At 62.5% G+C, this 17,444-nt stretch overlaps 1 protein-coding gene across 8 annotated transcripts in view; it reads left to right on the forward strand.

Annotated features, from left to right (window-relative positions):
- BAHCC1 (BAH domain and coiled-coil containing 1) overlaps positions 1-17,444 on the forward strand; it is a 68,799-nt gene that overhangs the window by 22,753 nt on the left and 28,602 nt on the right. For 7 of the 8 annotated variants that reach the window (XM_065908969.1, XM_065908966.1, XM_065908972.1 and 4 more), the window contains exon 3: positions 9,178-9,357. In XM_065908969.1, coding sequence (XP_065765041.1) covers positions 9,178-9,357 — 180 coding nt within the window. Of the gene's footprint in view, positions 1-8,450; positions 8,536-9,177; positions 9,358-17,444 lie in introns of those variants that run through there. The other variant, XM_065908973.1, reaches the window with a different exon arrangement.

The following is a 17,444-nucleotide window of genomic DNA, read 5'->3' on the forward strand; positions in this document are numbered from 1 at the left end:
GCCTCGGAGCTGCTCCAGGTTCTCAGCCTCAGCGCCCAGCCTGGCAGGAGCGCGTGGCTGCTTGGGGCTGGTGGCAGTTAGTGGGACCCGCTGCCTTCACGTCTCCTGGAGGCTCTTTCCCACAGGCCCTACTGCTCCAGATCCTGGTGGCTTCTCCTTGCCCCAGGCAGCTCTCACTCGGTGGGGTACCGGCCCTGACGCCTCCTCTCATCACCCCATATAGGGTCCTGGTGGCCGGCAGGCAGGATTCAGGACCCAGGCTCAGACACGGATGCAGTGAGGACAGGACCGGGCTATTGCCCGCAGCACCTCCTGGCCTCGGCAGCACCACGTGGAAGGGTGCCGCCAGATCCCTCTGTCCCTGCCCCGTGGGCACAGTCCTCCTCGGCCTGCACAGGATGCAGGTGAAGGAGCCGGACCTGGGGTCCCCCAAGACTTGCCGGTCTGCCCGATGGGGCAGCTGCCCTGTCCAGCTGACCTGCCACATGCCTGGCCAGCGGGTCACTTGAGGGCAGTTTGCCTGAAGCCAGTCCCTTTTTCAAGACATTTTGCATCCCTTTGGGTCTCCTAAAAATAAGCTTTTAATTTGTTTTAAATTAATATTAAAATTAAAGCTCAATTAAATTGTAATGCATCTTTAGGCGAACTCTTAAAAAGCCCTTAACAAGTGTGAATACAGGTAAAATTAAGAAAAGTTGGAAGGTGCACGCAAGCAGCAGCGTCTTTCTACCTGTCAAAAGTCTGCTCCAAGATACAGGCCAGTGAGATGGTCCCAAGCAGCCATGTGAGGCCAGTGTGGGTCACTGAGAGGCCCGAGGGCCATTGTTGAAGGACCAGGTGCCCGGGAAGCCTGCGGCTTCCTTGGATGCCAGGGTGAGGATGGGTGACTCTGCACACCGCGGTCACTCAGTGACTGTCTAACGATTGAGCTGGATTAGAACTTCGTTCTCTGGCCAGAACTCCAGACCCAGTCTGTGGCTTGGGTGACAAGGACGTTCATGCTGTCTGGTCTAGGCAGCACTTTCTTCTCACATTCCCACATCAGCTGCCTGCCCTAGTGAGGTCAGCAGGTGCCCTAGCTTCCCTGGGCACTCGCCCTGGACTACCTGGAACCAATGGAGATTCAGGGCAGCCCCACCATGCCCTGGGCCCTCCTGGTGAGTGAGCAGCTGGCCCAGGTACCCACTGCTGAACTACATGGCTGGGAGTGTCAAGGTGCATCTTGTGGTCTCTAGACTGGGGTGAAGGGTACCCTTTGGAGACCTTGTCCCACTCGGGCAGCCCAGAACAGAGCCCCCTCCTCTGTTCTGGCAGCAGAGTCTTTGCCAATGACACTTGCTTCAAGCCCAGCGTGTGAATCAGGCAAGGGAGTCAGTCCTCAGGCTCAGGGCTGAGTTCCCTGCTGCCCCCTGCCCCTGAAGCAGGTGGGATCCAGGTGGTGGAGACTCAGCAAGCCAACTTGCTTGCCCTGTGGTCACACCGGGAGATGGGAGCACAGGCTTCTGGGCTGGAGATCCAAGGCTGGTTCTCTGCCTGACCCCCCACCCCCACCCCCACCTGCTGCCCAGGCACGCCCTGCAGTGGGGCTGGGGGAGTGTAGGGCTGGGTGCACAGGCTGTGAGCTAGCTGCGTGTGCCAGGGGTCTTCTCTCCGTTGGGAGCTCCTGCGGGACTGCCCTGAGCCTGTTTACCCTACCGGCTCCCCAGGGCTGGCTGGCACTCTATCCCTATTTGGGACCCTCGGATCAGTGGGGTTCCCTTCTCCACCCCAGAAACAGCTCTCCTTGCCCTGCTCATTTCAACAGTTCCCAGAAATACTGTAGTTTGTACATCAGAGAATTGAGGTTTTTCTCTCTACTTATACTCACCGTCTTTGGAAATTAAAATACTTTCTCTCTGTACTTTGAAGGGAGTGGGGTGGTATGTCAGAGCAGCACTGTTAGAAGAAGCTACAAGGATATGGAGCCCTGGGTGCACCCTGCCCCCTGCCCCATCTCCCTTCTCATGTGGGGCAGGCAGCGCTGCCCCCAGGAACGCATTGTGGGGGATCCCGCTCCCCAGCGAGCTGCCCCCCGTCCAGTGCTCCTCCTGCCAGGAGGAAAGGCCAGTGCCAGCCCTTTCCTTGCTTCTGGTCATGGATGTTTGAGTCGGGTGGGGAGGCCAGGTCTACTGAGAGCCTCAGAGGACAGGAATGGGCTGCAGAGGGTGGCCCGTCAGAAATTCGAGAATGTGGGCTCCCTGGAGGTCTCTGCCTGAAGAGGCACAGCCCCGCCCCCAACCCTGCCATCTGCTCCCCACTTACCCTGCCTGCTCACAACTGAGACAGAGGGGTGTCCCAGACCAGATCGAGGTGCTGAGTGCCTGGGTCCAGCAGATGGAGTGCAGGAGAACAGGGTGGGCCCCTCTGACCCTGTCCAGGGGCTTGGGGGGGGGGTGTGTGTGTGTGCACCCCGATGTCCACACTGGACTACAGCCCCTAGGGCATTCGTCTCATTGCAGCTGGCTTATTTCAACATGGTGTGATGCTTTGGCTGAGGCTCCTTCTCTGGCTGGCGGGGTTTGGAGCGGGTGGTGCTGGTCACCTCCCCATGCACACCCCCCACCCCGGCCTTCAGAGGTGTCCTGGAGGGGGAGTGCTGGCTGCTTGCCAGGGAGGGTGTGAGAGGGAATGGAGGCGGAGACCCCAGAAGGTGCGAAGAACAGGAGGAGGGGGAGCAACCCTCTGAGTCACTCTCTCGGCCAGAGTCCGAGGGTGGCCCCAGGGGGGAGTGTTGGCCGCCCCCTCCCCCTCCAGCCAAAAAGCTAAATTTACCCTTTTAATAAGAACCAGACTTATATCCGGTTTTCCTTTTCTTTTATTAGTTCTGGGCTGTTGGTGGTTGGGCCTGTCCCCTGTCATCATTGCCTCTACACTTGTGGGCCTGGTGGCTCAGCAACCACAGAGTTTTCCTATTATGGCCTGAGAGACACCGCCTTTGGGCCAAGCGGGTCTTCTGGAAGGTTCTCCTGGACCAGCGGAGAGGGGCCTCCCATGTGACGCCTGCGTGTTCTGCGCAGACACCCCTCACTGGGGCTGCCCCCACATCTCAGGGCGGGGCTGGCGGAGGCTTGCCTTCTGTCCCCACTGCTGGCCCCCACATGCCGCCTCCCACCAGCACCCCCTCTCCCACCACTGCAGCTGTCTCTCTTCCTGCCTCCAGCCTCTTCCTTCTCTCCTGTCCTTCCTCCCTTCCTCCCTAGGCCTGTCTCGCCTCCTTCTCTGGTCCCTGCATCATCTCAGGGCTGTGGACGGCAGCTGGGGTTATTGGATGGCATCCTCAGGGACTCGGGCTGGGGCAGCAGAGGATGGCCAAAAGCAGGGCCAGGAGCCTTTTTCAGAGTCTGGGCCAGTAAGGAGACCGGTTTGGTGGAGGTGTGACCCTGGGGAGCAGCGTCCCTGAGGGCTGGCCCAGCCTGTGTGTGAGTCCCTCACATGCGAACAAGTCACCACCTTGCACACACTCAGAGCCAGGCATTTATACCTGCATCCTGAGCGCACACTCAGAGCCCTGTCCCCAAACTTCCATGCACATCTGTAGCCTGTGTCCATGACCATTGCCTGTATGCACTCTCAGCCATGCACACACACCCAGACACACCCCTGAGTGCCCACGTGCACACATACACACACACACACACGCACATATTATTTCATGCTTGGGCCACTGGTGGATTCCAGCCCAGCAGGGAGTGTCCCTGGTGGCATCAGGAATTGAGCCTGCAAACGCGTGTGCACCCAGAGCAGGTCTGGTGGCCGGCAGTGCAGGGCATCCTCTACGGCTCAGCCCCTGCTCTACCCGCTTTGGGTTTCCCGTGGGTCAGTCCAGAGCAGCCCCTCCCACCTGGGCCTGGTATCCCCAGGCCTGTCTCTCTCCCCGCTTTCTTCTCCTGGGTGGCCAGACAGATGGACACCCACCCGCCTGCAGGCAGGCTGGACTGAGGTCTCTCCACCTCTGTCCACGCAGACACCCGGGATGGACATCCGCCCTCCCCTTCCCTCTCCTGGAATGAGAGGAATGTGAACAGTCCACGTGGTGGGCTGTTACCCTTCCTGCCGCCTCCTTTCCAGTCGGCTCCCTCGGGGGAGGGGGGGCCTGGCCTAGTACCCGAGGGGCACTTTGGCCTCCCAGGCAGGCCGCCTGTCATGGCAGTGTCTCAGCTGCCCCTGAGGTCCTGGGGGAGAACCCAGGGATGGCCCCAGGGGAGCTGGATGTCCCTAGCGCCCAGGCAGGCTCTGCCGGGGGCTGGGGGCGGTGGGGTGCCTTGAGCAGGTGTGAGTAGCAGGGCGGGAGCGGTTCTGGGCAGCGGGCGGGCGCAGCTGCCAGACACAGCACCCCTGGGGAGCCTTGTGCCAGCGGCCCATCAGCTGGGCCTCCAGCAGCGGCAGGGGAGCCGGGAAGGGCTTGACTCTCAGGAGTGGCTGCCAGCCATCACAGGGAGGTCTTTTGTGTATGTGCTTTTTTACAACCCATTTCACCGTTTCCAGAAAAGGTGGCTCGCTTAAGTCAAAACAAATGCTCCCGCTGCTGTGCTCCGTGCTCCCACTCCTGCTCCCGGGCTCTCCCAAGCCCTTCTCTGTCTGTCCCTCTGTCAGCCTGGCTGACGGGGAGGTAGAGGCTGGAGGCAGAGGAGGTGGGCAGGCCCTAGGTCGTCTAGGGCCCCAGGGCCAGCCTCCGGAGTGCCAGCCCTTTGTGCTCTGGTGACTTTGCTGCCCGTCAGACACTCCCTGGACTGGAGGCTCCTTGGAGCAACCCTGGACTCCACGGCAGGGGCCCCCTCAGCACCCCTCTGGTCTGCCCAACTTCTGTTGAACGTCTTGGCTGCAGCATGTGGGCCTGGCAAACAGGTTGGCAGAGGAAAGCCCCCGCCCCCTGGTTTCGCCTGGGGGCACGTGGGGCAGCCTCGAGCACGGCCAGCACAGAATGGCCCTGTGAGCGCAGGCTAGGCGGTCAGGGGATTCCAGCCCAGCCCTGTCCAGCTGGAGCAGCTGGAAGTCGCCACACGGTCTGGGCCCAGGTATGGCCTGTCTCCCGGTCCAGGTTGGGTTGTCTGGGCCTCGGGGCGTGGGAACGAGTAGGCCTCCGGGGGTGAGGGCCGGGCCTGAGGAACTGGGCCATGGCAGGGGGTGGGGGGTGTCAACCAGCCCTCCCGGGCATTCTGGCTTCCGGAGCGGTTTTCTCAGCCAGCCCGGCACCCGGGCCAGGCCTCCGTGGTGTCCCAGGCAGAGCTGAGGCGGCGCTGGAGTCGGGGCTGGAGCCCTGTGTCTGGGGCTGCAGACCTTGGCCTGGGCTGGCTGGGCAGTGGGGACAGCGGGCTGGGGGCTGGTGTGTGGTTATAGTACCGTCTGCCTCAGTGGCCCTGTTCAGGTCTCTGTCCTGTAGAGAGGTTCAGCTTGGCCAGATGGCTCTGCTGCGAGCCCCTCGAGGACACGGCACTGGCCACCGTGACCATGCTCCCTTGACAGGCCACATCCAAACCCCAGAGGCTGCAGGGCCAGCAGTGATGATGCCCGTTCCTTCGTCAGTTCCATGGTGGGCCCGCCACCTGGGATCATGGTGACCTGAGTTAATACAAGGCTGTGAGAAGGGCTAGGGCAGACAGTGCCAGGCTCAGGGCTCCCAGCCCCCGGGGGGGTGGCTCTGAGCCAAAAGCCCCTCTGGCCCTTCCTGCTGCTCGGGGCTCCCACTGTCCCCTCCCGGGTTGCTAACCACAACACTCCGTGGGCAAGGACCTTGCCAAGAGGAAAGAAGTCTCCAGCCCAGTTCCCGGCCAGACTTGGCCTTGCAGCTCCAGCCCTGGCCGGGGCCCAGGCCGCCTCTGCTCAGGCTCTGTCTGGGACTGGCTACTGGTCGGCAGGCGGGGGCTGGGAGGTGGCAGCCAGGTCTGCCCATGCCTCTGCTAGCTGGGCACAGGGCCATGGCTGAAGTCCTTGGAGGTGGAAGTGACACGGGAGCATGGATGCTCTGTCTGAGGGTCAGGGGTCAGATGGGATGGGGGAGGCTCTGGGTGCCAGCCATCCCCTCCCCGACACCCACCATGGCAGTGCCCACCTGGCAAAGCCTGTAGGACCTGCGGCAGCTTGCAGACTTCTAGCCCAGGATGGCAGGAGGAGACTGACCGTTTTGGAACAAGGCTCATGGAACCCACCAACTGAGCAGGGTCCTGGCTGGGGGGCTCGTCAGGGGAGTTGGCTTTGCAGCTGCCCAGCGCCCATCCCCCAGGGCTGGCCTGCTGGTCAGGGGGTATGAGAGCCCCTGGCAGGACCTGCTGCTGTAGGCTGGGGCCTTAGGAGAGGACACCTGGGAATCCGCAGGTGGCCCACAGGGCGAGTGCCCGGAAAGTGGTCCCTGGAATGCGTGTGGCTATGCCCCAGAGCAGTAGGGTCCCTGTGACCTCTGTTTCCTTCCTTGTTGCATCTGTCATTTGAATGTCTTACAGTGAAGATATAAAGACATAACAGTCTTGTGATAAAGCTCTTCTGTTTTCAATGTGAAAGGAAAAAGGCGGGAAAAGACACCCCTGCCCCCGAGATAAATGGTCCAGCCTGAGACCAGACACTGGGGCCGCAAACTGCCCACGAGGCTGGGGAAGATAGAGCAGCAGGGGCATCCCCAAAAGGCTTGGAGCAAAGGAGGGCCCTGGGGAGCCCCGGACCGAAGTCAAAGGGCAAGATTGGAGTGCCGTCCCAGCCACTCACTTCCCACACTCAGGAGCAGGGGTTCCTTCCTTATAGACTCAGGAAAGGCTCCAAGAGGGTCCCCCAAGTTGGGAGACTGGCTGGCTTGGCTCAAGGTGGGCACACAGCAGGAAGCTCAGCCTGTCAGTGTGTCCCCTGCCCTGTGGAGCTGGGACCGGGGCTGCTGAGCTGCAGTGCCGCTCCCCTCCAAAGCTTCCACGTAGTGGGACACCCACTTCTGGGATGGTGTCAAAACAGGCACCCTTAAGAGTGCCCAGCCAGGGCCAGGACCAGTCTTCTGGGGGAGGGGACAGGAAGTCCCACGTCTCCCTCACCCCCACCCCAGTTCCAGCTTAGAAGACATCCCCCTCTGGGCCTCAGGGATGCTCCCCACCTGCCCCTGGTGGGTGGTCCCTGGGGGTGTGGGTAGTGGGTCTGCAGAGGTGGCCTGCTGCCCGTGCAGGATGCCGGGGTGCAGGAGACCCTGTGAAGGGAGCCACCTCTGAGCCTCAGTTTCCCTGCATCTGGACCGGAGGGGCCCTGTGGGATGCCAGGCCACTCCTCCCGCCCAGCCTCAGGCCCACCCACCGCCCCCGCCCGCCAGGCTGTGGGAGAACTCAAGGTTCTCAGGCCAGGCTCCCAGAGAAATCCTTTATCCAGACCAACTTCTGGACTCGGTTGCTTCCCACTGTCCCCAGGAAGAGCAGGGCGGAGGGACTTCCCTGGGAGGGTGCGGGGGTGGGAAGGCCTGGGGGACATGGGGTGGGCCTGGGCGAGGCAGGAAGAGGCCTCACTCATCCCACAAGCATGGCCCCCCCCAGGGTCCCTGGAGCCCAGCAGGAACCGCCCTCCATCTCCTGCCTGCTCTGTCCGCCCGCCCGGGAGGCCAGTACTTCCCTTCCCAGCCCAGAGTCTCCTCCTCTGGCTGGACGTGCCTGTGGTCTGGCCGGGGCCCATGGCAGTCCCAGCCCTGCGGTCTGGGAAGTCCCTGGCTCTTGGACACCTTCGCCCCCTGCCCCTGGATCCTCTGGTCCTTTCAGGGTCTCCCTTTGGCCTGATACCCACCACAGAGGTCAGCTCACACCCTAGCACCCGGCCAGCACTCACAGATCCTTCCGCTGAGGCCGGTTCCTGGGAGAGGCCTTTCTCATCCACGAGTCTCATCCTCAAATGGGAGTGAAGGGAAGTGAAGGGGAGCTGCCAGGGTCCCGGTGGGGCAGCCCCTCCCTCTCCCCTGCTCCAGGGCCTTGCCGCCTCTCTGCTGAGTCACCTCGTGTCTGGGAAGCTCCCAGGGCCAAGCCAGGCTGGATGAGGCATCACAAATTTGCAAATTCCCCCTGCCTCCCGGGTAGGGAAACAGCTGCCCTGACTCACCTTGGGCCGGGCCTGCAGCCTCCTGGAGCCCCCAGAACCCTTGCAAACCCTGCCAGGCTGCTGCATTCAGCCTAATGGGATGGTGAGCCCCCAGAACCTTGTTCCGCATCCCCTGGGATGGTCCCAAGCCAGGCTCACTGCCCATGGAATGGAGGTGACAAGGTGCCAGGGGATCCTGCTGGGGTAGGGGCTGAACTGTGCAGCCCAGATCACCCGCCTGGCATGGGGCGCTGCACTGCACAGTGTGCTGTGGACATCATTCCTAGGCAGTCCACTGGTTGCCATGGTAACCTGGAGAGACCCGATCAGCCTGGCCGTGGCCACTGGACAGGGCAGAGAGGGGGACACAGTGTCAGGGTGCAGGTAGGCAGGCCATGGAGGCTAGCTGCTGGGCGAAATGCCAAGTATCCTGAAACATAAGTGGCTGACTGCGTCTCAATGCTACCGGTGAGGGCCTGACCCTGAGAAACCCTGGGAACATTAAAGCAGATCCTGGCGTGTCCATTCTCCTCCTGTGGTTCTCTCTTGCTCTGCCTCAGTTTCTTCTCTTGCTCACCTGGTAGAGGGCACACCAGTGTGATGAGGTGGTTAACGACCTGGGGAGAAGTTTGAAGACCCCGCCGGGGGAGAAAGGCCAGAACCCTAGTGCCACCTGGGCAGGGGGGCAGACAGAGACTGCTGAGACCTGCCAACCCTAGACCTTTTCGGGAGGTGCACTCTGGCAGGTCTGCCGGCAGCTAAGAGGCCTGGGGGAGTCAGCCTCCGAAGTGAAGACCTGCCCATGGTCGACATTTCCCTCAAGCCCTGGGTTCCTGAATGTTTATTCCCACAGTACCTGGCACCTGGTTGCCGGGGGTGGTGGGCGGGGTGAAGGAGGACAACTCAGCAGAAGTGCCAATCTTCAGGGTTTTGGAAGAACAGGAGGGTGTCAGGGCCCCCAGGGCTGGAGCGGGCAACTTCTCCCATCTTGGCTTCTTCGCTATTTGAAGACAAAAGCCCAGGAACCTTGGGGCCTGAGAGTCAGCCCTGGGGAAGGGCTCCTTAGTGCTAGTCCCTGCCCAGACTCATTCTCGCCCACTGTGTCCACAGCCAGCAGCCGCCTGATGGGAAACTCTCCGGCCTCCTCTTTCATGGGCAGTTTCCTCACCAGCAGCCTGGGCTCGGCAGCCTCTGCGCACCCCAGTGGCCCCACCCCGTCTCCCTCGGATCAGGCCTACCGGGGCTCACACCCCGCCGCCTCCCAGATCTGGTTCTCCCACTCCCATGAAGGTAAGTCGGGGCCCAGGCGTGCCCTGCAGCTAGAGCCACTGATTGTGGTGCCCAGGGCCTGTGGTGAAGCAAAGGGCTCTCCTGCTGTGGCTGGCAGACCATGCCAAGCACCAGGGCGAGGGGCTGCCTCCCTGTCGAGGATGCCCTCATGGGGGAGGTGGTAACTGGTTGGAAACAGAGTGGGGGGGGCAGCCCCGCCAGTCAGTGGTCCTGGCCAGATGTGCAGCAGAGACAGGCAGAGAGGGAAAAAGCGGTGGGGCCGGGAAGGCTCGGGGGACCTGAGGAAATGTGGAACACAGCTGGGCTGGCCAGGCAGGCCTGCGCCCACCTCCCAGACTCGGAGAGGCATGGGCTCCAGATGTGTCAGCTGGGAGGGAGGGGAGGGGAGGAGAGAGCTGTCAACAGACTCAGGCTGCCACCCTGGGGGCCTGGCCCAGAACAGAGTCCCTCCCTGGCCCCTGCCTTCCCCTCGGTTACAGCCTTGTACACACAGTAGGTGCCTCATACGTGTCACTCTCAGGCCTCGTGGCTGGCTGGAGGGCCCCTGCAGGCCCTATTAGGATATTGAGGTTCCCCTTGGCACTCTCAGGGAAGGTCACCACCCCCACCCAGCTCTGCACTGTCTGCTCAGCCCCTGGGCACTGTGATGTGGGCAGTGACCCTTAGCCCCAGTGTCCCCAGCCCGAGGTTGCTGGTATCCAGTCGGCCGCCATGGCGTGGGAAGGGTTAAACCCGACGGCGGCTGGCACGCGGAGAGGTAATTGCAGTTGGCAGCGGGCACAGAGGGCTCTGCGCTCCTGGCACCAGCACCGCCGTAACTCAATGACTGCTGAGCGGCGGGCGTTGTGTTTGCAGAGCACGCGGACCCACACACCGCGCCCGCTGCCGCCCGCGTTCCAGGCAGGGAGATTAGCGCCCAGCGCTGCTGGAGAGCGAGAGAAACCTCTCTTTGTGCAACAAGAAAGGGGCTGTTTTCCAAACAGGACAGGTGACGAGTGAGGGACAGTTGTTAAAATAATCTGGGCTTTAAGCGCTGTGCGGAGCGCACATGTTGGGTAGGCGATAAGGAGCAGCTCCCTTCCCCAGTGGAAGGGCGGCCAGGCTGGCCCTGAGGACCCAGGTGGGCAGAGCAGACACCTGGCCCAGACCCCTCTGCTGCCTGCTTCCCACCCCTGCCTCTTCGCAGCCTCCCCAGGGCACACCTGGTGCAATGGTGTCAGGCCCCGGATCGGGGCTTCCTGGGCCGGCCATGCTGGGCACCCCTTGCTCCCCTGCTCCTCCCAGCTCTTCTGCATCTGCTGGGCAAACTCCTGGACCTGGTGGGAGTGTCTGGCTCCCAAAACGTCTGTGGGGGGAAGGAGAGGGCCGAGTGCCATGGGGCGGGCAGGGCCTACTCGCAGCAGCCGTGTAGGACCGCTTCCACTAAACCCACGGCCGCTGCCCTGCCCTGACCTGGCCACAGGGGCGTGGGCGTGGCCAGGCTGACTGCCACGGTGATCCCTGGTCAGGGTCAGGATGGCAGAGCTCTGCATCAGAAGGTACATATCCCCCTGCCCCTCCGGCCCACCCTTGAGGACCTTGCTGGCAAGAAGGGCGGTTTGTGGGCAGTGCCACCTGCCCTGGGGCCCAGGGAGAAGGCGCCTTGTCCTGCCCCTCTGGGGGCTACCGGGGAGGTGGGGGTGGGCGGGTGAGAGGCAGCCCGCAGATAGCGCCCTCAACGGCCTCCAGACACTCACTTCCCCTGGCCAACGGCTGCCTCCACGGAGTTGCTCGTGGCCTGCGGGGCACCCTGCCACCCGCAGCCGCAGCCCCAGAGCCACCTGGCAAGTTGCAGTTCCCACAACCTAGTGTGGGGGAGCAGTGTGTGGGAGGGTGCCAGCCCCCCAACCCACCCCACCCCTTAACCACCGTGCACGCCGGGAAGGCAGCTGCTCCAAGGCAAGGACAGTTGGAGCAGCCCTGACCAGCCCTGGCGCCTCCTTGGGCTGGGTGCACCCACGGTCTCATGGGGGAGGGTGTGCATGTTGAGGCGGTGGGCTCCACGGGCAAATGCAGCGGGGAGCAGGACAAGGGGAAGCGAGGAGGCCTCTGAGTCGCCCACGTGGAACACAGGCTCCAGAACACAGAGTGGAGGGGAGAGCAGGGCCCACCCGGGGCCAAAGATGAGTTTAGGGGCACAGTGGCCCCTGGGGAGAGCACCCCCAACCTGCCAGGTCCCTCCTGAGGGTAACTCGTGTGTCTGTCCTGGGGATGCTACCACCTCCCGGGCCTGAGCCCCAGTCTCCCCTTCTCTGCCTGCAGTTGCGCTGCCTGGCCTGGGACCCCCTTCCTACGGGGTTCCCCTGCCCTCCTCTCTCTGCAGCCTCGCTCTGACAGGCCACGTGGTGCGGCCGCCTCACTGTGAGCTCCCAGCGTAAAGGCCGGCAGGCGGGCGGGGCCGGGGCGAGTGGCAGCGCTGGCTGGCTGGCTGCCCTGGCAGCGTGCCTGGCTGCTAGTTTGACTGGGTGCCAGCTGGCTGCCCGCGTGCCGGGGCCTGTTTCTCTGCCGTGTGTGTTCAGGGGGAAGGGGGGCCGAGGTGGGGCGGGGGGCACACGACATGGCCGGAGAGTGGGGGCTGGCGGGCAGGGTGGGCTGCCTGGGCGGGCTGCTCCACAGTGTGGCCTCACCCTCGTCCTCTCGCTGTCCCCAGGATGGGCAGAGAGACAGGTGTCGGGCAAAGCCAGCTTGCTACCCTTCTCCAGCCTGGAAATAGTCAGGGCTGGGCCCCGAAAGGAGTTCTTAGCTTAAGAGCAAGGATGCCAGGATGGTGGGGGGGTGGGGGAGGGATGTCAGTGGGGGCCAGGAGAGCGGATGGGCCCTTCCACTCCAGGCAGGGCCCCCGGCTCTCCGTGGGTGGACCCAACCCACCATCTGGGGGACAGCCTCCAGAGCCGAGGCCAGGGCTTCCTGCTTTCCTGGTGGAGCAGCTGGGGTGCAGGGCAAGTACCCCAGAACGGAGGAGCCGCCCCAGAACATCTGGCCTGGGGCAGAGCTTGTCTGTCCAGGGCCTTTTACCCTACCCCACCCCCCAGACCCCCCACCCCAGGCTCAACCAAGTGAAGGGTCCCGCCAGAGACGAGACTTTCCCTTCCGGGGCCTAGGGTCAGGGTGGGCGGCGGAACTGACCTGAGGCAAAGGGGTGAGCCAGTGTTCAGCCGGCCTGCCCTGGGTGGGTCCCCGTGGGGGTGGGGTGCAGCACAGCTGGCTCTATTGTCAGCAGGCCAGCCCCCTCCCGCCCTCCTCCACCCCCGGCTGCCTGGTGGGACCACCCACGGGGCCATGAAAGGGGATTCTGTTCCTGGGGGCTAAGCTGGGGAGGAACAGGGCTGCTGGGTTCCCACAGCCTGGGCCACTCCTGGTCTCTTGTGCCACCTGGAGGGGGAGCCTCCGGAGGCAGCGGGCACATGCGCCAGCGCTGGCCGTTAGCCTGGCCGGCCTCTTTGTCAGTTGCACCCGCCCTGGAGGCTCTTTCTTCTGCCAGGGCTGGGCTCACCTCCAGTGGGGCAGGGGTCTCACCCAAGAGCCACTAGGCATTCCCTGCAATTTCCCAACCCTCCTGGCTTCCCTGAGCCCCTCAGCTGTCCTTCTGTCCCCTCTGTCCCCTCTAAGACTTCAGGGTTCACCAGGGCTTCTGGGAGCACATCTGTGTGGGGGACAAAGGTCCCAGCCGGTGTCACCGTCTCGGTGTGGTGACGCTGTTGAGAGGAGCCCTCTGCCTGCCTGTCTCTGAGGCAGATCCCTGCCCCGAACCTTGTCCTTCCCTGAACGCTGGCCTCTCCAGCCCCTTCTCTTGACCTCAGCTTTCTCGGTGGCCAAAATGGCCTCTGAATCTGCCTGCACAGGACACCGATGTTCACCTCCCCTCCCCGCCCAGCGCAGTAAAGATGCCCCCACATGTAGGCAGCATTCCTCACCTTGCCCACCTGTTCCTGCTGTTGCCAGAGGGCAGGGCTGGGTCAGTAGGGGCAGCTGACCCCCCTGTGATCTGGGGACAGTGTAGGGGAAGTGACCAAACTCCCCAGATCCAGACGTGGGGGATCAGGGCTGCCCTGCCAGACAGGTCCTCTCCCGCCAGCTTTATCGTAGCCAGAGGGAGCCCTGTCCCATCTGGACCTCTGACCTCCTCCAGAGCTTTCTCGGGGTTTTGCGTGGCCAGGACACCCCCCGGCTCCCTGTGACCTTGGCCCTTCACTGCACTTTGCCTCCGCCCACCTCCCCATCAGGGTCCCAACCTCCAGGGACCCCTCTGTCCTTGCATGTCCCCTGTAGCAACTGTCCACTGCTGTGCTGGGGGTCTGAGGACCTTCCTGGGCTGCTGTTTGCAACCAGGCGTGTGTGTGAGCTATACTGGGTCTGACAGGGTTGGGAGAGGCCCAGTGTCACATCTGGGTGTGGGGCTGGCTTGCACTGTTCCTGTGGCCCCAAGACCCCAGCATCCCCCCAAGCACTATGCTCTATGTGTATCTTAGATACCACGGGATGGGGTGGGAGGGTCTTGGAGCATCCACCCAGGAAGACAGGGTATAGTAGGTGTGGTCAGGGATAGTGTAGTGCTCTCTCCAGCCGAGCTCCCTGACAGACAGAGGTGGTGTGTGGGATGTTGTGAGTGTTTGGGGGATCATGCCAGTTCCCAGCTCCAAGCTCTGAGACTCTGTCTCTCCCCCAGTTTTAGTCCTGCAGCAAGACCTAGTCCCCAGCCCTCCCTGGCCCACAGGTCCTGCTCCCCCGGAGCGGCTGCTGCTAAGGTCTGCATCTCACCTCTGTACGGCCTGAACCCAGCTCCTCCCTGCACAGCACTTGCTAGGAGCCCAGGACTGTCCATGACCACCTGGCTCCTGGGCTAGCTGCCTGCTGCTTTTATTCCAGAGGTGTCCGTGGGAGCCTGGCACCTTCCCCTGGCTCTGCGCCACTCCTCTCAGCCTGGGAACAGACCAGGCAGCCAGGCCCCAAACCTGGGGCGACTGGGGGTCAGTGTGTGTGCCTGGGCCAACTTTAACGGGCCACAGAAATCATCTTGTGCCAGCCCTCAGCTGCAAGAGGCTGAGATCTGGGCACTCCCTGAGAGGCCCAGCTTCCAAAGCCGCCTTCAGCCCATTAAGGGGTCTCACTCAGCTGCTCCCAACGATGTCCTGGGTGGTCGATCTTGGGAGCTGCACTGTGATGCTCAGCCTGGACTCCCAAGAGTTCTGACCGCTGAGTGTGAGCCTGAAGGGGCTTATGGACAGAAGCTGGAGTATTTGGCAAGGAACAGGGAGGACATGGGAAGGAGGCTGTTGCAAAGTTACCTCCTTCAGATACTGGAGCGAGGGTGGTGGCAGATGTCCTCCCCATATGCTGCCAATGACCTTCCCGTGCCCAGGGCAGGCATTACTAGTCGATTGCAACACTTTCCAAGCTGCATGTGGACACAGCCTCAGAATCCTTAACCCAGCTTTCAATGTGGTCACTACTGTTTCGTAGTCTTGTGTACCACAGTGGAAATCCACTGACACCCTGAGTGAAAAGGATGTCACAGGAAGAGAGCCAGCACCCAGTTAGTGTCGGTGTGGCAGAATTCAGAGGGATAGATGTGTGTGGGGCTCCAGGAACAAGGGCTGTTTGCCTAGGTGTCCGTGGGGATTGTCATGGGTAGAGTAAAGTTGGGACCTGTCAGGGTTGGCAGGTTGAGGGTGGAGTGGTCTGGTGGGGCTCTATCCAGAGGGTCTTTTCCCCTCTGCTGAGCCCTGGGAGGGTGGGCTTGACCCACGAGATGGGCAGTTGAGATGGTTCAACTCGGGTTTTCTGGAGCACCAGCCCGCCTCGCCCCCACAGTGTGGCCAGCTGTATAAAAGCATGATTCTCGGCCCCATAGATTGGGGGCTCAGCCAGTCACGTTGTGGGGAGCTGCCTTTGGAACTTGATGTCAGACCCTGCTGGCAGCCCCTGGCCACAGCTCAGGACTCAGTGGTGGGGAGAACTTTCTAGCAACTCGAGCCTCCGGGGAGGTGGCCATGTTTTTGTCAAGGCATCATGGAGGGCGGGGGGCATCTGTTGTGGAAGGCCTTGCCCGCATGGGTGTGCAGGGAGCCAGGGGGAGGCGGGGCAGGACCCTGGTGTCATGATGGTGATTAGAGCCCTGTGTGTCAGGCCACTGGTAGTTTGCTAAGCCTGCAGGGTCTGCACTGAGCTCTGTGGGCCTGGGGGTGGGGGTCTAAGGGACCCTGCGGTGGGAGTCCCCTGACCCACCCCACAAGGGATTCTGGTCTGCTGGTTGGCTGGTCACAAGCCACACCCCACCACATGCCCAGACCTGGCCAGGAGACAGTCAGCCTTCTGAGACACAAGAGTCGGTCTTCTCCTAGGAGGTGGACCCTGCAAGGGCCGCGGGGAGGTGTTGTCACCTCCCCAGCCTTTGGGTCTGGCCTGGGGCAGGTGGGGCACCTCGGGCTGCTGGGAAAGTTCTACAGCAAAACCCAGGAGAGGTGAGGTGCCATCAGGTGGGGTAGGGACTGACCCCGTCAGGCAGGGAGGGCGCATGTAGGGGGCCAGGGCCACCCCTCTTTCCTCTCCAGCTGAGAGACTTGCAGCAAGCCTGGGGTCCTCCCAGGCACCTTCTCTGGTGGGGTGACAAGAGGCGCCTCCTACCCCATGGCACCTATTTCCCCTGTAAAGTGTCCCCACCCTTCCTCTCACCCTTCCATCTTCAGACCTTGTCCTCTGGGCAGCCCCCACCAGGGGCGGGCTGCCCGCTGGCTCCTCTCCTCCTTAGCCCACTCCCCACCAACACCCCTGACCTTCCCGGATGCAGCCAGCAAGGGCCCCGGGGGATACTGGCAGGGGCTGGGTGTCCTAGGAGACCAAGGACCTGGTCTGTGCTGCCCCTGCCCAGCTCTAGACTGCCTCCACATCACTGAACCCCACTAGGTGCTGATGGTGTCACCTTTTTGTCCCCTGTTAATGCTCACATTATGGGTGGGGTTAAGTCTCCTGGCAGCTCAGAGCGTGGGACCAGGATGGGGGGGATCTCAGTGGGCTGTTCGCCGAGGCCCAGGGCTTCTCCCTAGAACTCAGCAGGGGTTTTCAGGGCTCTGAGGGCAGCGGGAGCCCAAGGACACAGTGTGGGCTCACCTGTCAACTGGGGCGATCACAGTAGCCAACCTTGGGGGGGTGTGAGAGCCTAGGAACAAGGAGGTTCTGGACCACACCACCCCGAAGGAGTACAGGGTTGAGGGGCTCTGGCCCTGGGTTCCAGGGTATCCGACCCCCATCCTCTGCTCCCCGAGATCTCTTCAGAGCCCACCACCACCACAGTCTCCTCTGCAGAAGCCCCTTTGAGGACCTGAGGCATTTCCCAGGCCAGCTACAGCAGCCCTGGCTTCTGGTCACAGAACAGCTGCTCTGATTCATAAAAAATCATTTTTTATTTTCTTCTTCAATTCAGAGAGTAGGGTCTTGTTGGGAAGAAGAAAGGATCCTTTCTGTGGCTGAACTGGGAGGACTTCTCTCCTTCCTCCCTCTCTGCCCCCCACCCCAGATGCCCACCCGCTCTTCACACTCCCCCTCCCTGGCCACCCCACTCAGCTCCAACCCTTGCCCACTCCGTTTCTTCTTCCATCTCCCCATCCTTACTCCCCCAGTCCTAACTCCCCTTCTGGGGTCCCAGAGGGTGGGACTTTATGCAGACTGGAGATGGGGGAAGGAGCCCCCGTAGATTCCTGTCCCCTGATCCCTGGCCAGCAGTTCAGGGTCAGAAGTGAAGGGACAGGCATGGTCATCACCCTCCCACTGCCCCCCGAAGGGTACGGCAGGAAGGAGCCCACCACTCGGCCAGCTGAAGGCCGGCTCCCCCGAGGGCGGGTGGGCGGGAGACCCAGACCTCCCGAGGGGTCACAGGGGGGTCTGTGCCTGGGTAACGGGCGTCTGGGAAGGAGGAATTTACAGACTTCTGTTTACCAAAACGAGGCCCCGTAAAACATTTAACAGCAGCCAATTAAAGGGGGACAGCTGTGGCACTTTAACTGCTCCCCCCTAGTACACACACAGGCCTCTGCCCACCCCACCCCCCGCCC

The sequence above is a fragment of the Muntiacus reevesi genome, chromosome 18 (assembly GCF_963930625.1).
Source record: "Muntiacus reevesi chromosome 18, mMunRee1.1, whole genome shotgun sequence".
NCBI classification, from domain to species: Eukaryota; Metazoa; Chordata; class Mammalia; order Artiodactyla; family Cervidae; genus Muntiacus; species Muntiacus reevesi.